Source organism: Hyla sarda, chromosome 10 (genome assembly GCF_029499605.1).
Source record: "Hyla sarda isolate aHylSar1 chromosome 10, aHylSar1.hap1, whole genome shotgun sequence".
NCBI lineage: Eukaryota > Metazoa > Chordata > Amphibia > Anura > Hylidae > Hyla > Hyla sarda.
In genome coordinates this window covers 22317599-22341214 of record NC_079198.1, presented here as the reverse complement: position 1 = coordinate 22341214, position 23616 = coordinate 22317599, and the positions used below count along the sequence as shown (strand labels likewise).

At 44.2% G+C, this 23616-nt stretch overlaps 1 protein-coding gene across 2 annotated transcripts in view; it reads right to left on the bottom strand.

Moving 5' to 3' along the window:
* The window catches only part of RIC8A (RIC8 guanine nucleotide exchange factor A), a 52930-nt gene extending 30570 nt beyond the window's left edge, over positions 1-22360 (bottom strand). Inside the window, exons 1-2 of one of the 2 annotated variants that reach the window (XM_056541939.1) lie at positions 22097-22360; positions 5561-5608 (exon numbers count right to left, since the gene is read on the bottom strand). In XM_056541939.1, the coding sequence (XP_056397914.1) occupies positions 5561-5608; positions 22097-22180 (132 nt within the window). In that variant the 5' untranslated portion in view covers positions 22181-22360. Of the gene's footprint in view, positions 1-5560; positions 5609-10133; positions 10380-22096 lie in introns of those variants that run through there. The other variant, XM_056541940.1, reaches the window with a different exon arrangement.
* Positions 22361-23616: the final 1256 nt, after the last annotated feature.

Sequence of the window (23616 nt, the reverse complement as noted above, 5' to 3'; positions counted from 1 at the left end):
TTATTTATAGTCCCCCCGCAATCCCCGCGATCTCCTGTACGGGGCCGCAGCAGTACTCAGGAAGGGGATCTCCATCTCCCATAGAGATACATGGAGGGGGCGTTTCTGCCACGGTTTCATGCTGGGGACGGCACCATACAAGAGATCGCAGGGGGGTCCCAGTGGTCTGATCCCCGCGATCTAGAACTTATCCCCTAGCCTTCAGATAGGGGAAAGTTATATTACACTACAGTATTTCCTTTAATAAAAGAAAATGTATATAATTTTTAATTTTTTTTTGTGAGAGATACGGTAGTTTTTTTGCAAGATGATCCGTAATTGCTATTGAAGGGGTACTCCGGTGGAATTTTTTTTTTTGTTTTTATTTTTATTTTTTAAATCAACTGGTGCCAGAAAGTTAAACAGATTTGTAAATGACTTCTATTAAAAAAAATCTTAATCCTTCCAGTACTTATTAGCTGCTGAATATTACAGAGGAAATTATTTTCTTTTTGGAACACAGAGCTCTCTTCTGACATCACGATAAGAAATAAGAATTTCCTCTGTAGTATTCAGCTGGTAAGAAGGATTAAGTACTGGTACTGGAAGAAGGATTAAGATTTTTTAATAGAAAAAAAATAAAAATATAAATAAAATGTTTTCCACCGGAGTACCCCTTTAAAACTGTGCATACAACTTTTGATCACTTTTTATTCCTTTTTTTTGTTGTTGTTTTTTTAGGGGGGCAAGGTAACCAAAAAAACTGCAATTCTATCATTGGGTATTTTTTTTCCCTTGATGCGGTTGAGTACGCTTGGGCTGTGTACCTACAATCTATGGGGGAGATTTATCAAAACCTGTGTAGAGGAAGAGTGGTGCAGTTGCCCATAGCAACCAGATCGCTTCTTTCATTTCTAAATAAGCCTCTGAAAAATTAAAGAAGCTATCTAATTGGTTGCTATGGGCAAGTGTACCGCTCTTCCTCTACAGAGGTTTTGATAAATCTCCCACTATGAGCCTATCTGCCTCCTCCAGAGGATCCACATTGTCTCTAAAAAGGTAAATTAGGCTTTCCTCTTTTCTCAGAAGTAGCAGTTCAGTGCTAAGTGTGACCCCCTTCCTTGCTGTGCTGCTGCTTACATTTCTGCTCACATAGAACTTTGAAATGCCATTGAACCATCAATCTTTTCTTCTCTCCACATGCTCCCTACGGTACTCTACTGCAAATCATCCTCCATTACTGTGGCAGCCTACTCTGTCCAGTAGACTTTTACCATCACTGTCATGGCTTAACAACAGCAGCTAGATCCCAAAAAATGACCATGACAGGTATGCTTTAGAAAACAAATTTTCTTTTTTCAATAAGCACTGTGTAACACTCCTGTTTTGCCCACATTACAGTTGATCACTGAGGGTCCAACTTTGAAGCAAAACTGAAAACTATTTAAATGGCTTCTCAACTTTGGGCAATCCCTGCTTATTAAAAGGCTCCATTAATGATAAACTTATCACAAATCAAAAACTATTTTAATGTGCACAAATTTCATTTTCTCCCCATTATACTTCTTTAGAGTTACTACAGATGACTACAAAAAAAATCATCAATTTATGAGAATAAGTCGCATATGCAACTTGATGTTTTATCACAAATAAGCAAAAACACAGATGGACCATCATCAGGATTAGAGATGAGTGAACTTACAGTAAATTCGATTCGCCACGAACTTCCCGGCTCGGCAGTTGATGACTTATCCTGCGTAAATTAGTTCAGCTTTCAGGTGCTCCGGTGGCTGGAGACTCTTTCCTAGGACTGTATCCACCTTTTCCAGCCCCCGGAGCACCTGAAAGCTGAACTAATTTATGCAGGATAAGTCATCAACTGCCGAGCCGAGAAGTTTGTGACTAATCAAATTTACTTTAAGTTCGCTCATCTCTAATCAGGATATCCCATTAGCCTCTGGAACCCTACTGATCAGCAGGTATGATGCTCCTTAAAGGGGTACTCCGCTGCTCGGTGTTTGGAACAAACTGTTCCGAACGCTGAAGCTGGCGCCGGGAGCTTGTGACATCATAGCCACACCCCCTCAATGCAAGTCTATGGGAGGGGGCGTGACGGCACCAGTTGATTTAAAAATAAAAAAATAAAAAGTTTTCCGCCGGAGTACCCCTTTGGAGCCGACGCTGAGAGCTCATGACGTCACGCCCAACCCCGGGCGTGAGGGCGTGACGTCATGAGCTCTCAGCGTCGGCTCCAAAGGGGTACTCCGGCGGAAAACTTTTTATTTTTTTATTTTTATTTTTAAATCAACTGGTGCCAGAAAGTTAAACCAATTTGTAAATTATTTCTATTAAAAATCTTAATCCTTCCAGTACTTATTAGCTGCTGAATACTACAGAGGAAATGGTTTTCTTGGAACACAGTGCTCTCTGCTGACATCATGACCACAGCGCTCTCTGCTAACATCTTTGTCTATTTTAAGAACTGTCCAGAGCAGCATATGTTTTCTATGGGGATTTTCTCCTACTCTGGACATTTCTTAAAATGGACAGAGATGTCAGCAGAGAGCACTGTGTTCGTGATGTCAGCAGAGAGCTCTGTGTTCCAAAAAGAAATGAATTTCCTCTGTAGTAATCAGCAGCTAATAAGTACTGGAAGGATTAAGATTTTTTTAATAGAAGTAGTTTACAAATCTGATTAACTTTCTGGCACCAGTTTATTTAAAAAAATAAAAATTAAAAGTTTTCCACCGGAGTACCCCTTTAACTGAAGTTTCTGACAAGGCACCCTCCATGTCCATGCAGTTGGGTTAGGTACTGCATCTCAGGCCCATTACTAAAGAAAGGCGATCACTGTTCTATCCTAGAAAACCCCTTTAAAGGGGTACTCCGCCCCTAGACATCTTATCCTCTATGCAAAGAGCCAGCAACATGACCCCCGCGATCTCCCTGCTGCACCCTGCATTCGTTAAGAGCATCGGGTGCAGCGCCAGAGATCTGTGATGTCACGGCCACGCCACCTCAATGCAAGTCTATGGGAGGGGGCATGACGGCCTCCGCCCCACATGGCCAGTCATCCGGCACAGGGCCAAGTTCTCTCCGTGTACCGGATGTCTGTGGTGCCACAGCCGAGATCGCGGGGGTCCCCAGCAATCAGACATCTTATCCCCTATCCTTTGGATAGGGGATAAGATGTCTAGGGGCGGAGTACCCCTTTAAGGCTAGATACTGTTAGGTTGACCTATCATTTTCTTCTGGTCTGCCAACCTTTATTATACAATGGGTGAACCAATTTGCCTATTATTCTCTTGAATTTACAAGAAGCAAATAATGTGTCCATTGTATCCCAACGACAGGCAAACTAAATCAATCTGCCAATCCACAAAGCATAACATTGGGCAGATTGCATGATGAGGATTAAAAGGGGAATTCCAGGCAAAAACTTTTTTTTTTTATATATCAACTGGCTCCGGAAAGTTAAACAGATTTGTAAAGGACTTCTATTAAAAAAATCTTAATCCTTCCATTAGTTATTAGCTTCTGAAGTTGAGTTGCTGTTTTCTGTCTAACTGCTTTCTGATGACTCCCGTCCCAGGAGCTGTGCAGCTCCTATGGGGATATTTTCCCATCATGCACAGCTCCCGGGACGTGACATCATCATTGAGCAGTTAGACAGAAAACTTCAGAAGCTAATAACTATTGGAAGGATTAAGATTTTTTAATAGAAGTAATTTACAAATCTGTTTAACTTTCCGGAGCCAGTTGATAATATATATAATATATATATATAAAAGTTTTTGCCTGGAATACCATTTTAAGAGTCAACCAACTAGACATGTACTTACAATAGGATTATTTGCCCTGTACAAAACATGGGCCAATATAATATGCTGCAGGATTCACTCCTTTCACGTGCATCCGTGCACTACTCAACCTCTGCATTGTATTGCATCTACACAAACACTGACGGCCACTTACTAGGTGTACCTTGCTAGTACTGGGTTTGACCACCTTTTGCCTTCATTCATTGGGGTATACTTTCAACAATGTGCAGGAAACATTCCACAGAGATTTTAGTCCCTATGGACATGGTGGCATCACGCAGTTGCTGCAGATTTTTTTTGGCTGCACATCCATGATGAGAATCTCCTGTTCTACCACATCCCAAAGGTGGTCTACTGAATTTAAATCTGGTGAGTGACGAGGCCACTGGAGAACAGGGACCTCATTGTCATGTTCAATAAACCAGTGTGACATGGTGATGCTACTGGAAGTCGCCATCAGAAGATGGGTCCATAGTGGTCATAAAGGGATAGACAAGGTCAACCACAATACTCAGGTAGGATGTTGCATTTAAACAAGGCTCAATTGGTTCAAAGGGGCCAAAAGTGTGTCCTCAACACCATCACACCACTCCTAGTAAGAACTGATACAAGGCAGGATGAATCCATGCTTTCATGCCAAATTGTGACCCTGCCATTCAAATGTCTCAGCTAGAATGGAGACTCATCAGTCCAGGCAAAGTTCTTCCAGTGTTGAATTGTCACATTTTGGTGAGCATGTGCAAATTGTAGCCTCTGTTGCCCGTTCTTAACTAACAAGTGTGACACCCGGTGTGGTCTCCTGATGATGCTGTAGCCCATCTGCTTCAATGTTGGATGCTTTGTGCATTCATATTTGGTATTCTACATATCATGGTTACAACGAGTGTTTATTTGAGTTAGTGTTGCCTTTTTTTTCGTCATCCCGAACCAGTCTGCCCATTCTCCTCTGACCTCAACAAGGCATTTTTCTCTTTTTCAGATTATTCTCTGTAAACCATAGAGATGGTTGTGGGTGAAAAGCCCGGTAGATCAGCAGTTCCCAAAATACCCAGACCAGCACCAACGACCATACCATGTTTAAAGTCACTTTAAATCCCCTTTTTTTCCCCCCTTTTTCTGAAAATGAGCTTGAACCTCAGCAAATTGTCTTTACGTCCGCGACTAAATGCATTGAGTTGATGCCATGTGATTGGCTATTTGCATTAACAAGCAATTGAACAGGTGTACCTAATAAGGGAGGGTGCAGTCTACTCCTAGACTACCGCATTATGTTACCTCTTCCAGCTCCTGGCGCTGCAGTTCAAAGAGCAGAAAGTAAATCAAAGAATAAAATGAATAGAATATTGGACAGTGGCTAAAAAAATCCTGACAATGATAGAACGACGTGGTACAAGATAATGAAACCAAGGGCTACCAAGGATCAGACAGACATGACTACATGAAGCAATGACTATGGGCATCAAATGTATCCAGATAATGGTTGATATATCCGACACCGGAATTTCTTCTATTCCGTTCATCATTGGGATAATGATCAGTGAGGATTTGACCTCTGGGACCCCACAATCCTTAGAATAAAGGAGACTACAGGCATTCAAACATGGTCACCATAACCCAAACTAAAAATTGTAGCTGGGTGAACTAAATAGAGAAAGGAAAAGGGAGAGAAATAAGTTGTTTCTGAAACTTTCCGTGCATCCAGTTACTGATCTGATAGAATAGCGCCAAATATTTTAACCCCCTGAGAGAGGGACTCTCACCTTTCTTTGCTCTCTCTGCTCCGTGTTGAAGAAGAAACATTGAGAGTTCTGCAAGAGACAAAAATTCAAGAATATTACTTGACAAAACCTACGAACACAAAAAAAAAGGTATCCCAAAATCAAGTGAAATTCACAAAAAATATCATAATTTAATCCACGTTATCACTTATGAACAGTAATAACCCTGTGAGAAGAGGGCATTTTTTAAATAAAAATTATGGCTTTTGAAAAAGATTGCTTGGGGTCCCCATACCAACCAGAACATAGTCTTGTCCGACTAAAGCATCATCTTTGTTCCAGCTGAAGCTCAGGCTGGGACAAAGTCCAGGAAGTCAGGGCAGGACTAGCACTCGTCTGTGCTCACTTCTGTCCTATCAGACTCTTGCCTGTAAACAGAGAGGAGGGGCTTACAGAACAGCCTGCAGTGATTGGATGAGAGGACCCTGAATGCGTGGTGAGTGAGAGTGGGGTCAGTGCTTGTTTCGGACATGCCCCTTTCTGAGCAGTGGATGTAAGAATGAGTGAGCAGCAGAACAGAAGGATTTGTGAGCCAAATATAGAAGCTAGATACATTAAAAAAAAAAAAAAAAAAAAAAGGACACGTAAAGAATCTGCGAGACCTAGTGAGTAACATATGTAAGCATTATTATCGGTGATATCACAGGTATGCTTTCAATGGAGCCTGTGTTGATGTCACAAAGTGGAATCTGTCCCCTATTGGCTAATTTGGGATCTGGGTAACAGATACATTGTGAATTTTTTTAGGATGTATCCCTTAGGCTGGGTTGACATCTGCATTTTGTCATCTGATTTGAATGTAGATGAATGGATCCTTAAAGGGGTACTCCGCTGCTCAGTGTTTGGAACAAACTGTTCCGAATGTTGGAGCCAGCGCCGGAAGCTCGTGACGTCATAGCTCCGCCCCCTCATGACGTCACACCCAGCCCCCTCAATGGACGTCTATGGGAGGGGGCGTGACAGTTGTCACGCCCCCTCCCATAGACGTGCATTGAGGGGGTGGGGAGTGACGTCATGAGGGGGCGGGGTTATGACGTCACAAGCTCCAGGCTCCAGCGTTTTGAACAGTTATCCAAACTAAAACACTCTTCCATTAAAAGGGGTTATCCAGGAAAAAATACTATTTTTATACATCAAATGGCTCCAGAAAGTTAAACAGATTTGTAAATTACTTCTATTAAAAAAAATCTTAATCCTTTCAGTACTTATGAGCTGCTGAAGTTGAGTTGTTCTTTTCTGTCTAAGTGCTCTCTGATGACACCTGTCTTGGGATTTGTCCAGAATAGAAGCAAATCCCCATAGCAAACCTCTTCTACTCTGTGCAGTTCCCAAGACAAGCAGAGATGTCAGCAGAGAGCACTGTTGCCAGACAGAAAAGAACAACTCAACTTCAGCAGCTGATAATTATTGGAAGGATTAAGATTTTTTAATAGAAGTAATTTACAAATTTCTGTTTAACTTTCTGGAGCCAGTTGATATAAAATAAAAAAAATAAAAAATAAAATCTTGGAATACCCCCTTTAAGTCCCTCATCACAGGCTTCAATGTAAAAATTTGAATAGAAAAAAAAAAAAAAAGTGTATTTCACAATTTTTTGTGCATTCAACAAAACTGACAACAGACTGAATGGATGCAAACTGACCCAATGATATCAATGAGATCAGTATAGTTCACATTTTCTGATGCCGGAACGAATCAAGCAGGAAGCAGATGAAGAAGACAAAAGCAGGTGTGAACCCGGCCTTAAAATAGATGCCTTGTATCCAAAGGATGATGAATGTCAACAAGGCATCCATCACCCATAGACTTTAATGGCATTCGTTTACAGGATACATCATGTAAAGCTCCCAATTCATTAGATAAACAGATGCCTGAGACTTTGAGAATGTATGACAGCAGCATTCCAGACTAAAAAAAGTGGGAACCCAACCAAATCTGGCACTTGCCAAAAATTGTTTCATATCAAAGTAGCTGAAATCTGCCACACAGTCTAGCACTTGACTTTCACAGCTCATGTTGAAGACGTACCAGCACTAGTTAGTGGATCCAAGATCGAGGACTATCCCCATTAAAGGGGTATTCCTCCATTAAAAGGGTGCTAGTGCTGGACCAGGTGAAGTGAGTGTGCTCCAGCTTGCTATTTTGCAGCCCTAGCGTTGGTTTTCGTTTTGCATATTCATGATTATTAAATGGTTTTAAAAAAAAAAGAAACTAAAGTAAAATAACTCATATGCTGGGAAAAAGTACTAAAAAGCGAAATTTAGGCAATTCTATTATATCAATAAGCCATAACATTAAAAGCATCATATGAGCCTACCACGGATCTGACTTGTTTTTCCCAACACATCCTAAAGATGCTCAATTAGACTGCAATCTGAAGAATTTTTAATCATGTTCCTCAGACCATTGCTCAGCAATCTTTGCAGTATCGCTGGATCACTACCCTGCAGAAAGAGGCCACAGATATTGAGGAATACTGCTAGACCAGGCTAAGGGTGCGTTCACACCATGATTCTTTAATATGGTGACCCGGCCCGCATCTCATTCATTTGAATAAGCCGACCGGAGTCACTATCTTGCATAGTACGGTTTTCAGTCCGGTCACAAAACCGGATACGGGGCAGAAAGGAGTTATCTGACTTCGGTCGGCTCATTCAAATGAATGAGATGCGGGCCGGGTCCAGATGGGATACGGGAGCGCCCAGTTTTCATATCTTCCAGCTGGATCCGGTCACCGTGTTAAGGAATCGTGGTGTGAATGTAGCGCTGGGCGGTATACCAGTTCATACTGAATACCGAAATTTTTGTCCTGCACGATATGAATTTTTCCCCATACCGCAATACTGGTTTGGCCCCTCCCCCTCGGGAATGAATTAATTATCAGCCCAGCGCTGCACTGTCCCCATCGGGGAACTAATCATATGTGATTCTGCCCCCCCCCCCCCCAATTATTAGCCCAGCACTGCGCTGTACCCATCGGGTTAAATACTCAAATATCACCCGGTAGCCCTGCCCTCCTTGTCCTACGGTTTGTTGCGGGCCGCCGGCTGACACTCTATACTGTGCGGTATCCCTATGCCCGGGCTGCAAAAGGTAAACAAAATAAACTTTAACTCACCTGCTCAGTCGGTCCGGACCAGCTTCCTAGGGAATGGAACATCGGACAGCCGTCAGCCTATCACCGGCCGCAGTGATGTTCCGCCTCGGCCGGTGATAGGTTGAGCGCACTGTCATGTAAGGAGCTCTGGCCGGCTTCTTACATGACAGTAAGCTCAGCCTATCACCAGCCGAGGCGGAACATCACAGTGGCCGGTGATAGGCTGACGGCTCTCCGACATTCCCGTACCCAGGAAGAACATAAGGCCGACGTAGGAACCTGCGTTAAAGTTTATTTTGTTTGGTTTTCTCACAATTCTTATGTGATTTTCACCCCACTATTTATTTTTAACAGCATACAAAATGAATGTGGTCTCAGATTTTTCCCAGCATGCAATGCGTCCGAGACCTGACTCACTAGTCAGCTGATGACAGGGAGCCTGTCTGCTTCAATGGGTGGAGGGATCAATCTGCAACTAATGCAACAGCTGTAGGCACCCTGATTGAAAACCACAGGTCTTTTGAATGGATGCAGCTCATTTATATTTCAACGGGTGGGGTGGCTGATGTGTGGGAGGAAGGAAAATGGAATTATGGGATTTGTAGTCAAAAAAAGAAAAGTCAAACAGGAAATACAAGTTCACAAAAAGCTAGCCACAGTATTTTGGTAATCTCCCAACATAGCCATGTCTGCCAGGTACATACTAAAATCACCTTATGGTGGAGAACCCCTTTAACCTCTGCAATTTAAAGTCCCATGACTAATGGCCTTTTCCAGGTGGATTCTGCCAAGGGAATGAACACGTTTATTATTTTGGTGGAATCCAAATTCCGAAGTTTTGCTACGGAACTTGTGCAGTGTGAACTGAGCACCAGAATCCCATTGAGATCACTTATATTCTGCTGTAAGCAGATAGCGTGCATTGGCCCTAATATATTCCACTTCTAGACAGGTACCGCTGTCAGCAAATAATCAATGCTACCTACTTAACTTGTTATTGGTTTTAAAGGGGTTCTCCACTGCCCCAGCGTTCGGAACATTTTATTCCGAACGCTGGGTGCGGACTGTGGGGGTCATGATGTCACAGCCACGCCCCTCCTGACATCACATCACCCCCCTCAATGCAAGTCTTCCATAGACTTGCATTGAGGGGGCGTGACATGACATCACGAGGGGCGTGGCCATGATGTCCCGACCCCCGCAGCCAGCATTTGGAACAAAATGTTCCGAATGCTGGGGCAGTGGAGTACCCCTTTAATGCTATGCCCGATATTGTCTTTATGTTGCCTTTATGCTGTGAAAAAGACAAATGGATGAACGAATGAATTGGTTCTGCCAGTAAAATGGCTGCCTGAATAAAGCACCGACACTAAAACATAAGGTTTATGGAAGATTTTAGACACAATTTTGCCATTGGGGACTTTTTTTTTTAATCTAATGTCTGATATTATTACAAACCTGCAATACTCTTGGCAGACATCGTCTTCACACACGAGATAAACAAGATTACACAGTATCGCTGTCCTGGGCGCTCTATGGGGAACAATTACACCTTGTTTATGGTGAACACTTGTATCTATTCACAGGAAAAACACACAAGCCAGGAGAGAATGGAAACTCCCGCCTGCCATATGTGAGAGGTCTCTGGGCCGAGACCAAACTAATAATGGGGAAGATTTATCAAAACCCGTTCAGAGGAAAAGTTGCCCAGTTGCCCATGGTAACCAATCATCTCGCTGGTTTCATTTTTAACAAGGCCCCTGCAAAATGAAAGAAGCGATCTGATTGGTTGCTATGGGCAACTTTTCCTTTGCACAGGTTTTGAGAAATCTCCCCCAATGTGCTGGCCGGGGCTGCGGCCTACAGGTCATGGCCACCTTAGAACTGCACACGATGGGGCTAGGGTTGCCACCTTTCTTGCCAAAAAATACCTGCCATGCTAATTTGCATAAATAATTATATATGCGTGACATCACAGGACACACATATGTGGGGGAAATTTTGTCCTACTCTGACCCCTATAACTTTATTTCTCTGTATTCGGGCCTGTATGAGGGATTATTTTTTGCGCCCCGATCTGTAGTTTTTAACAGGACTGTTTTTGTTTTGATGTGACTTTTGATTGCTTTTTTTTTTTTATTAAATTTGGGAGTTACAGCTTGTTAGAACTACAACTCCCAGCATGCCTTGATACAGCCTGTGGTTTCAGCAGCTGCCCCAAACGAAAACTACAACTCCCAGCATGTTGGACTATTCTGAAGTATATAGTATAGGTCAGTGTTTTCAAACCCGGGGTGCCTCCAGCTGTTGCAAAACTAAAACTCCCAGCATATTATGGTATCAATAAAAATAAAATAGCACAAAAATACAAAAGATAAATGAATATCCGCTGCAAAGATAAAAAGTCTCTTTTCAATGATCACAAGTCTCTTTGAGAAAAAATGTAAAGACAAAGTCCATCAATGATGTGTGCTAATACCACGAATATAGCGCGGATGCCGGGAGTGTCGCAAGTGTCATATAGTCTCACAGAATCTCAATGGTAGTTCAATTGTGAGGCCTGCAACAGTGTTGTGGTCTTAGACACAGTAGCAAGTCAGCTCAATCGGTAAGTATAAATGTAGCGAATATATTGCGGTGCACAGCACCACTCACCCCCCTCAACGAGCTTGTACAGCCGCGATAGATGCGGTGCCTGTCTGTATTCCGGTCGAGGTGAGTGGCTCTCCAGGGGCTCCAAGTGTCCTGGGCTGGCACGGAGAGGCGTCCGGCCTAACGGGGTGGTGTCCAGGAGCTCTGCCGTCCGGAGCTGCGAATGAATGGATGGTCGACAACAGGTGCGTGTCCCAATGACGCGCTAGCAATGCGCGCGTTATGGTGGTCCCGATACCGCAGACATCCAGCGGTTGCAAGTTGGTAATTGAGCGGATAGATTCTTTAAAGTGATATACACCTAATATCTTTGTACTTAAAACAGGGTCAGACGCGTTTCAAAGCCACAGGCTTTTTCTTCAGTGACCCTTTTGGTTTATTTTTATTGATACCATAATATTTTAACATTATATTACCTTTCACCTGCAAGGGCCCTGCTAGGTGATTGGCTGTATACTATATTGTTTTATATAATAAATACACTTATTTTCACTTAAACAATTGGATCCACATTCTATCAACTCATTCTCCTTTTCTATATCCCTAGTGCTTTAGAGGACTGGTTTCTATATATTTTATATATATTCTATCACCTTTAACCTCAAGCACTATATCCCCTCTGTATCATAAGTGAGCTACACATCATTATCTTTATAATTTACAAATCTGTTTAACTTTCCGGAGCCAGTTAATATATATAAAAAAAAGGTTTTGCCTGGAATACCCCTTTAATATTCAACTTCCCATACGTTCCAACTTTTCTATTATAAGGACACTAGTATCAAACTTCACAGGCAGTGCTACATAAAATGGCACTAAACACAACGATTCCTCCTACGGCAGCTCTAAATATTTCATGATTTGGAAGCGGTTACATCCGACACATTTTTGGCTTTACAGGATGAAGCTGCGATTACCTAAAAATAGTCAAAATCTCCCGTACTCAGGAGAGCCTTATTTTCGCTGCACTGTGGCAAAGATTTCTATGGTTTGCAATCATTAGAACATGTCCAAACATAGAAAAGTTTTCCGCTGCACATGTTAAGCCCTGTTCACACTACAGAGATTCAATGCAGAATTTCCACAAGAAATTTCCACGCAGACTCCAATGGGAGTTTCATAGTGGAAACATCCAACAAACTATTTAATTGAAGTATTCAACCCAATAAAACCTTTTAGGCAAGTCCTGTTTTGTCAATGGAAAACTCTTAGGCTAGGCTCACACTACGGAATTTCCGCCTGCAATTCCGCTTTGAAATTGCAGGCAGAAATTCCGCTTGCTAAAATGTATAGTGTAGTGAATGGGTTTCCGTTCACAAATTCACACTTCGGAATTCGTGAAGCGGAAAATCTGCTTGGAAATTTCTGCCTGAAGAATGGCGTTGCTCATTCTTTAGGCGGAAATCCGCGCGGAACACATTGCAGTCTACGGTCCTAGCGCCGACTCATTCAGTCAGCGATGGCCGCACTCTGAATCTCCGGGCGGAAACTTTCTGCCCGGAGATTCCGCAGTGTGAACCTAGCCTTACGTCCGGAATCTCTGTGTGGAATTCCGCCTGAGATTCCGGAGCAGCAGAGTCCCGTAGATTTCAACAGGACTCTCCTGCGCTGTGCACATGTCCGGAATTTCCGTTTTCCGTGTCCACAAAAAGAATGAACGTGTTCATTTCTTCTGCGGACACCGCACAGAATGCATGGAGACGCCCCATTTCCCTGCGGTCCTAGCACCGGTGCCCACACATTTACGTGTGGACATTCCGGACGTCTGAACATAGCCTTAGGGCAGCGCTTTCCAGCCAGGGTGCCTCTAGCTGTTGCAAAACTACAACTCCCAGCATGCCCGAACAGCCGAAGGCTGTTCGGGCATGCTGGGAGTTGTAGTTTTGCAGCAGCTGGAGGCACCCTGGTTGGGAAACTCTGCCTTAGGGTACGTTCACACGGGCGGATTTTTTTGCGGCTTTCCCGCTGCGTATTTGAAAGTGGGCGGGCTCTTCTCGGCTGTCCGCAGCAGATTTTCCGCGGCAGAATTTACGCTGCGGAAAACCTGCCACAGTCCCTACTGACTTCAATGGGGCTTGCGGCAGATTTTCCGCTGCGGCCGAGAAGAGCCCACCCCCTTTCAAATAGGCAACGGGAAACCCGCAAAAAAAAAAAAATTTGCCCATATAAACGTACCCTTAAGGTATATTCACACTACAGAATTTCCACGTGCAGAATTGAACTCCGAAATTCCGCGGTGTGAACCTTTGCATTGGTGTGAAAGGGTTTCCCCCTACGCATAAATGCCAATTCTGCATCACTGACGAAATTTTGAGCAGAATTTCCGCGGTGCGAACATACCCTTGTTGCTGGGCACTGCGTGCATAATGGGCATGCTGAAAATCTGCAGCATTCCTGGATGTGGTTTTGAACCCCACTATAATATGGACATTTTATTTTGGTGCACAATCCACACTGAAAATTCTGAACAAATCTGCCACATCTGAACATGGCCGCAGGTGGCGGTGACTGTAGTGGCGGAGTGCACTGAAGGCCGGGTTCGCACTGCGGAGTTTCTGACCGGAATTCTGCCCAGGCAATTAGCTGACAATGGGATTCCAGTGCACACTACGGAATTCTAGCGGCTGCCGTTCGCCGCTGAAATTTTGCCGCCGAAAGAATGAACCTGTTCATTCTTCTGGTGAAATCCACTCTGCAGACATTACCATCTATGAGGACAGCAATGTCCGTGCGGTCCTAGAACCGATTCCTTTTTATAGTGTTGCATTAGGCGATCTCAGAATCTCCGGCCAGAAAAATTCTCAGTGTGAACTAGGCCTTAGAGCTCCGCATTGTACAGTTCCTCTGGTATTCTTCCTGGTACTGTAAACATAAACCAGGTACTGTATATATTACCATTCTTGGACAACAGGGTTTGCCCTTGACAGCATCTGACTGTGTAGGGACACACCCCTTTGCCAAGTGGGAATGGTAACGCCCAGTTGTCAAATTTTTCACACACTTCCAGAGGGATTACGGAGGAATAGCGCATTGCACAATGCGAGGGGACCTCTATGAATAACCTCTACATATATCAGCTTTCCTTTTGGAGGACCGGATCATCCATGCATTACATGCATGACCCAATGACCTAAACAAGGTTTAAAAAGGTGTACTCCGGTGGTGGTATTATTATTATTTTTTTATATGAACTGGTGCCAGAAAGATAAACAGATTTATAAATTACTTCTATTTAATAATCCCAATCCTTTCAGTATTTTTTAGCAGCTGTATGTGACAAAAAAAAAAGAAATTCAAAAAGAAAATAATTTTCTCTATCTTGTCCACAGTGATCTCTGCTGACACCTCTGTCCGTGTCAGGAACTGTCCAAAGCAGCATAGGTTTACTATGGGGATTTTCTCCTGCTCTGGACAGTTCCTGATAGGGGCATCAGCAGAGAGCACTGTGGACAAGACAAAAAAAAAAAAAAAAAAAAAAAAGAAATTCAAAAAGAAAAGAATTTCCTCTGTAGCATACAGCTGCTAATAAGTACTGGAAGGGTAAAGATTTTTTTAATAGAAGTCATTTAGAAATCTGTTTAACTTTCTGGCACCAGTTCATTAAATTAAAAAAAAATTTTAAAAATTTCCAACGGAGTACCCCTTTAAAAGGGGTTATCCAGGAAAAAACTTTTTTTTATTAATTTTTTTATAAATCAACTGGCTGCAGAAAGTTAAACAGATTTGTAAATTACTACTATTAAAAAATATTAATCCTTTCAGTACTTTTTAGCTGCTGAAGTTGAGTTGTTCTTTTCTGTCTAAGTGCTCTCTGATGACACGTGTCTCGGGAACCGCCCAGTTTAGAAGCAAATCCCCATAGCAAACCTCTTCTACTCTTTGCAGTTCTCGAGACAAGCAGAGATGTCAGCAGAGAGCACTGATGCCAGACAGAAAACGACAACTCAACTTCAGCAGCTGATAATTATTGAAAGGATTAAGATTTTTTTTTTATAGAAGTCATTTACAAATCTGTTAAACTTTTTCTGGAATACCCCTTTAATGCTTTGTGTCCCCATAACATTGGAGAGGCAGTTATGGGTTAAGGTAGTGTTTTCCAACCATAGTGTCTCATGCTGTTGTTAAACTACACCTCCCAGCATGCCCGGACAGCCTTCGGCTGTCCGGGCATGCTGGGAGGTGTAGTTTCGCAACAGTTGGAGGCACACTGGTTGGGAAACACTGGGTTAAGGAATTGTCCAAACCAAAATCCTTCTGTAGCTACTAGAGATGAGCGAACTTACAATAAATTCGATTCGTCACAAACTTCTCGGTTCGGCAGTTGATGACTTATCCTGCCTAAATTAGTTCAGCTTTCCGGTGCTCCGGTGGGCTGGAAAAGGTGGATACAGTCCTAGGAAAGAGTCTCCTAGGACTGTATCCACCTTTTCCAGCCCACCGGAGCACCTGAAAGCTGAACTAATTTAGGCAGGATAAGTCATCAACTGCCGAGCCGAGAAGTTCGTGACGAATCGAATTTACTGTAAGTTCGCTCATCTCTAGTAGCTACCACCATTTATTAGGGGTATTTTAATACCTATTACATTATCCCTTTAGGATAGCTGACCTCCACAGAAAACCCATTTGTGTGTACCCGAATTTAACGTACTTGTCAGGAAACTAGAGGGAGAGAGTTTCTTATCCATCTCTACAGCTAAAGTGTCCCGGAAATGTCTCACATGATGGACTACGAAACCCCAAGCGGGAATTCTCCGTTCCAACCAGACCATCATCTCGGAGCATCAACCAATCCCGTTCCCTCCACCCCCATGGTTTCCCCCTACGCCTCATTATCGCAGCGTGCTGCTCATACACCGTACCCGTTTCACGCTGGGCACATTAATCATACCTCAGAAATCCTATTAAAAGTGCTGTGTGCCTAGACATAAATGATAGATTACTAGACTTCCGTGAGGTAAATAAAAAAAAATAAAAAATCTGTCACACCTATTAATTTACATTAGGAAAAGGGAAAGGGATCCGGAGACTTGTAGTTTTACAACACCTGGGGACTCAATGTTGAAATCAGATGAATATTAAGGTCTAATTATTAAGGCAGCATTACCGGGAACCGGATATTTGGTGCCAAGGAAGGGATTAGATCATGTCCTATGTGTTCAAGGAAGCTGAAACACCGCAGGTACCCAGGATGGCAGGCCAGCAATTATCACCTTTCATTTTCCACTACCGAAACAACATGCCGGCTGTGCATGCCCGCCCCCGACTGTGAGTTGACTGCTGGGGGGTCAAGCTGTTGGATCTCCAATGATCGTAGCAGCTTCACCTTGTGATGGCACATTTTGGGCCCAAAAATATTTCCAGAGAAAGAGCTCCACTGTGACTAAAAGAGTGGGGTTCCTAATAGGGAACCTCGCTTGCACGTACAGCCTAATAGGAACAACCCCTGGGTTCACATCACGTTTTCTCCCATACGGGAGCGCATACGGCAGGGGGAGCTAAAACCTTGCGCTCCCGTATGCCTTTCGTATGCGCTCCCGTATGTAATTCATTTCAATGAGCCGGTCGGAGTGAAACATTCGGTCGGCTCATTTTTGCACCGTATGCGCTTTTACAACCGGACCTAAAACCGTGGTTGACCACAGTTTTAGGGCCGGGGAAAAAGCGCATACAGCGCAAAAATGAGCCGACCGAATGTTTCACTCCGACCGGCTCATTGAAATGAATTACATACGGGAGCGCATACGAAAGGCATACGGGAGCGCGAGGTTTTAGCTCCCCCCTGCCGTATACTGTCCCGTATGGGAGAAAAAGTGATGTGAACCAGCCCTAAGGCTGGGTTCACATTCCGTTTTCAGCAATACGGGACAGTATACGGCTGGGGGGGGGGGGGTGTTAGCGAAAACAGAGCGCTCCCGTAACCCGGCCGTATGTAATTCATTTCAATGAGCCGACTGGAGTGAAACGCTGACTCCGGTCGGCTCATTTTTGCCCCGTATGCGGTTTTTCCACCGGACCTAAAACCGTGGTCGACCACGGTTTTCGGTCCGGTGGGAAAACCGCATACGTGGCAAAAATGAGCCGACCGGAGTCAGCGTTTCACTCCAGTCGGCTCATTGAAATGAATTACATACGGCCGGGTTACGGGAGCGCCCGGTTTTCACTCCCCCCCAGCCATATACGCTCCAATATTGCGGAAAACTTAATGTGAACCCAGCCTAATGAATAAAAAAAGTAGTAAGCAATTTCTAGGCGCCGAACGTGTCTGATATAAGCCTGTGTGACCCGAGCCTAACAAGGCAGAATTATTGCTGACCACGGGCCTAGTGACCTGAGCTGACAGCATCATAGATATCTATAATGTTATTGGCCTGAGTCCTTAGACCCAGGGGTCAGACTGGGACTCGCGGCCATAATATGAACACAGAAATGTAACCGTATTACCTCAGGGAATTGAGTCTTATACAGTGATCTCTAAACTCACAATGGCCTCAGGTTACAATATTTTCAGTATACAATGGTCCTTTCTGGGCCATTGTAACTTGAAACAAGACTCAACATACAATGCTACAGACAGTCCAGATCTGTGAAACGTGTCAATGGCTGGAAGAACCGACCAATCAGAATGGATATTTCACTGGTATTACTGAAGTGTATGCACTGACTGATGTCTGGTAGCGCCCCCTAGAGTACAGGGAGGTATTACATGTTCTGTACTCTTTACCTGTACCAGGGTTAGTTGCTCCTTTGGACACCAGGTGAGGACGGCTCCATGTTACATTTTTAGGACACTGTGTACTGTACAGGACCCTGAAGAAGCTCCTGTCCTCTACATAGACAGTGATTACAGCTCCCAGCAGATCTTTCTTACTTTAATATGTAAGGATTTGCTTTATCTGTATTAGTTATCTACTTATTTTTCTTTAATCCTCACTTTTTCTTATTTGTGGATGACATTTTTGGGGCTTCAGAAACAATTACCAGATTTCCATAGAGATATGGTCATAAGTACAATGCTTGTTCTGAAACCAATTAAAGGAGAACTCCAGAAAATAAAAAGTGTTCCCCATACTGCCGGCAGTAAAAAAATAAAGATGTACATACCTTCCTCCGCTCCCCCGGGATCCTCTTCCTGGTTGACGGTGGTCGGAGAGTCATACTGCACTCAGCCAGGGCCTCCGGTAACCGGCTCCGGCCTCCGCCGCGATCCTCTTCCTGGTTGACGGTGGTCGGAGAGTCATACTGCGCTCAGCCAATCACCGGCCGCAGTGAAGTCCCGCCTCGGCCGGCGATAGGCTGAGCGGCAGTGTGACGTTTTCGGCCCCGGCAGCAGGTGCCGGTGTAGTGAAGAATTTTGTGTCCTGAAGCGTTTTCACACTGCCGCTTAGCCTATCGCCGGCCGAGTCTGACTTTGCTGCGGCCGGGGATTGGCTGAGTGCAGTATAATTAATCCGACCACCGGCAACCAGGAAGTGGATCGCGGCGGAGACCGGAGCCGGTTACCGGAGGAGCGGAGGAAGGTATGTACATCTTTATTTTATTTTTTTACTGCCGGCAGTATGTGCGACAATTTTTATATTCCGGAGTTCTCCTTTGATATTGTAACATTAAAGGGGTACTCCGGTGCTAAGACATCTTATCCCCTATCCATAAGATGCCTGATCACAGGGGTCTCGCCGCTAGGGACCCCCGTGATCTTTCACGCAGCACCGTGTTACCATCAGCCCCCAGAGCATGTTCACTCCGGGTCTGATGACTGCCGATCACGGGGCCGGAGTATTGTGACGTCACTGGTCCGCCCCCCGTGTGGCGTCACAATACTCCGGCCCCGTGATTGGCAGTCATCAGACCCGGAGTGAACATGCTCCGGGGGCTGATGGTAATGGGGTGCTGTGTGAAAGATCACGGGGGTCTCCAGCAGTGGGACCCCCGCAATCAGGCATCTTATCCCCCATCCTTTGGATAGGAGATAAGATGTCTTAGCGCCAGAGTACCCCTTTAAAGCAGTACTCCAGGATCTGAAAACGTATCTCCTATCCTAAGGATAGGGGATAACTCTCAGATTGCGGGGGGTCTGACCGCTGGGGCCCCCCAGATCTCCCGTATGGAGCCCTGGCAGAGCGCAGAAAGGGGGGTCCCAGCTCTGTTGCCTTGAAGTGAATAGAGGAAAGTTGTAATACCACACAACCAGAGGACAGGGATTTACTCAGCCTTCGGCTGTCCGGGCATGCTGGGAGTTGCAGTTTTGCAACATCTGGAGGCACCCTGGTTAGGAAACAATGTCCTATCCTATGGATAGAAAAAAAAAAAGGACACCAAGACATTCCCACATCAATTTCATGGACACCTGTCAGAATGACTTTGGGGATAGAATATTAGGTTACCTGTAGCCACAGATGAGTTTCAGTGTTCGGGGAGTTAGGCTGGGTTCACACCACGTTTTGTACTTACGGTTCCTGTATACGGCTGGGAGGAGGGGGCGGGGCTTAATCGCGGCACCCGCACTCAGCCGTATAGGGGAACCGTATTTAATGCATGTCTATGAGCCGACCGGAATGAACCGCAGCCTCCAGTCGGCTGCGTTTTCGGCAGTATGCGGTTTCCCGACTGTATGCGGTAGACCACATTTTTGCCTGCAGTCGGGAAACCGCATATGTGGTCTACCGCATACGGTCGGGAAACCGCATACGGACGAAAACGCAGCCGACCGGAGGGTGCGGTTCACTCCGGTCGGCTCATGGACATGCATTAAATACGGTTCCCCTATACGGCTGAGTGCGGGCGCCGCTATTAAGCCCCGCCCCCCTCCTCCCAGCCGTATACGGGAACCATAAGTACAAAACGTGGTGTGAACCCAGCCTTAGTGCGTAAAGTGGTTGTCCAGGATTAAAATAAGAAACAGCGCCACTCCTGTCTACGGGACATGTCTGATATTGCAGTTTACCACTCAACCAAATTCCCCATAGCCCCCAGCATAAATGGTTCTGCGGCTTCTCCCTACCCCAGTGAATGGGACGATGCTGCAGTATCGCATGGACCAGTGGGCAAAAGTGGCGCGGTTTCCACAAAACAAAGAAGACCCTTATTGCTTATCTTCAACATCCCCATCACCGCCCAAGATGCCCAGCACCAAGCGATGGCCAACGTGCACCTACCTTCTTATTTTATATTCTGAGCAATATTAATGGGAGGGATGTTGGGTGGGGACTTTAGGACGCAAATGCGCATGTGCAAAGTAAAATCCGCACTTTTTTTTTTTTTTTTAACATGGACATCAATGGGAAACGCACATGTATACGGTTCCATACGAAACCATATGCGTTTTTTACTTACTTACGGGTGGGTTCACACCACATTTTAAGTACGTTTCCCATATAGGTTTTCATTATTGAAAACGTATGGAACCGTATTGAAAACCGTATACATAGACAAATAATTGAAAACCGCATGCACCCGGTTGCGTACTGTTTTCTTGCAATACGGTTTTCTCCCGTACTCAAAACCGTAGTTGACCACTGTTTTGCTCCGCATACGTTTTTAACATGGACATCAATGGGAAACGCACATGTATACGATTCCTAACGGTACTTTTTTTTACTTTGCACATGCGCATTTGCATCCTAAAGTCCCCACCCAACACCCCTCCCATTAAAGATGGACAAAATGTAAAAAAACATTTAAAAAAAAAAAAAAAAAACGGATGGAACCGTATGCACTTTCAAATACAGTATACGGTTTACAAACGCATATGGTTTACTTTTTCCCCATACAGGTTTTTTTTTTTTTTTGCCATACGGTTTTCTTCAGAAAAACTGATTGAAAACAGTATGGCAAAAAACGAAGACAAGTTTTATCATGGTCACATTACCCCCGTATTATTATAACCATATAATGGACGCATCCTATGGAGTCATGGATAGACATGGCACAATAGGCGACATTTCTAGGACTTTACCCACCATTCCCTTAAAACTGATCAGAATAGAGAGAAAAAAAAATCAGCGCCTAATGTAAGGCTGGGTTCACACCACGTTTTTCAAGTACGTTTCTCGTATACGTTTTCATTATTGAAAACGCACGGAACCGTATTGAAAACTATATACATAGACAAATAATTGAAAACCAGATGCATCCGGTTGCGTACTGTTTTCTTACAATACGGTTTTCTCCCGTACTCAAAACCGTAGTTTAAAAACCGTACTGCAACCGCATACCTTTTTAACATGGACGTCAATGGGAAACGTACATGTATACGGTTCCAAACGGGAAACCGTATACGTTTTTTACTTTGCACATGCGCATTTGCATCCTAAAATCCCCACCCAACACCCCTCCCATTAAAAATGGACAAAATTTTACATTTTTTTTAAAAATAAAAAATGGATGGAACTGTATGCACTTTTAGATACAGTATACGGTTTAAAAACGCATACGGTTTACCTTTTCCCATACTGTTCCATCCGTTTTTTTTTTTGCCATATGATTTTCTTTAGAAAAACTGATTGAAAACAGTACGGCAAAAAAACGAAGACAAGTTTTATCGTGGTCACATTACCCCCGTATTATTATAACCATATAATGGACGCATCCTATGGAGTCATGGATAGACATGGCACAATAGGCGACATTTCTAGGACTTTACCCACCATTCCCTTACGGCTGATCAGAATGGAGAGATAAAAAGCAGAGCTTAATGTAAGTAGGATTTGCATGCAATCCCTCCACCCCCAAATGTAGGGTTAGAAGCAAACAATCCAGTGCTGCCTCCTCACCTCCTTGTTATACTCCATCAGTGCCTTCTGCACCAGCTCCTGCTCCCCACTCTCCAGCTTCTCTAGGACGGAATCCAGATCCATGGCACGGAGGGCAGAGTGTGTGCCTGCTGCTTGCCCTGGGTGTGCAGGAAGTGGACCAGGCTCGGCTTCTCCTCCTTCTGCTCAGCACTGACACAGTGACGTCACGCGAGGGCGGGGCTCGCCCGGGGGGCTGAGCTGTCAATCATCGCTGCAGCTCACGTCTCACTTGTGTGGATCAGGGACACAGGGCGGTCAATGTGCGGCTGTAGCAAATCCTCAGCTGTCATAATCACATCCAGGCATTGAGCTGTATATGATTCCCAAGTCTGTGTCAGTCATTCCATGGATCCATTCATTCACATGAGATGCCTTAGGTCCAAATGTCCCCTTCATGTTGTCATGTTTAACCCCATAATGCTGCCTTCACTTTTGGTGATGGTGCCCCTTCAGTGTAAGTCTCAGGTGCCCCCCTTATTGTTTGCCCCATTACCTGCCCTCTTCAGTGTCTGCCTCCACCTATTTTAGTATAGTGCAGTGTTTCCCAACCAGAGTGCCTCCAGCTGTTGCGAAACTACAACTCCCGGCATGCCCGGACAGCCAAAGGCATGTTCATTCTTCTTGCGGACAATGCGAGCAGAAGTCCATTGAAGTCAATGGTTAAAAACTTTCCGCTTGAAATCGTTTCCACACGGAATTTGCGCGAAATTCGCGCGGACATTCCGCACGAAAAATAAATAAATAAAAAGGGAAATTCCAGCAAAAAAAAACAAAAAAAAAAAACATTTTTATCCAATATTCCGTGCCTATAATCCATGTTAATTTCACAAAATTTTTGCGCAAAATTCGCACAAATTTAGCACGAAAAAAAACGTAAATTCCGCAGCAGAATTTTTAAGCGAGGATTCCTCTCCTATTCCTCAGTGTGTATTGCTGCTATTGCAACCTATATTGTCAACCTCCAGTCGCCTTCAGTACCCACCAATGTCCCCCTTCAGTACCTGGCCCAGGATCCCCCTTTCGTATCTGCCCCAAGTGCCCTTTCAGTACTTACCCACATGTACTCCTTTAGTGCCTGACCCTATATACCCTTTAGGGTCTTACCCGCAGGTGACTCCTTCATTGTTTTCCTCAGGAGTCTCTACATCATTTGCACATAGATACCTCTCTTTATAGTCTGCCCGAGGTTGCCCCTTGTCAGCCCCACATCTGCCAACAAGTGGCCTTAAAGGGGTACTCCGGTGGAAAACTTTTCTTAATCAACTGGTGCCAGAAAGTTTAACAGATTTGTAAATTATTTCTATTCAAAATTCTTAATCCTTCCAGTACTTATTAGCGGCTGTATACTACAGAGGAAATTCTTTTCTGTTTGGATTTTTTTTCTGGTGTCTTCTTTAATGTTGCCACTTCATCATCTGGCAAAGGTCATTGGTATGGTATTCTATTGTGTATTAATGATGTACATTTATTATAAGTATTGTACAGTGAATATAAGCTAT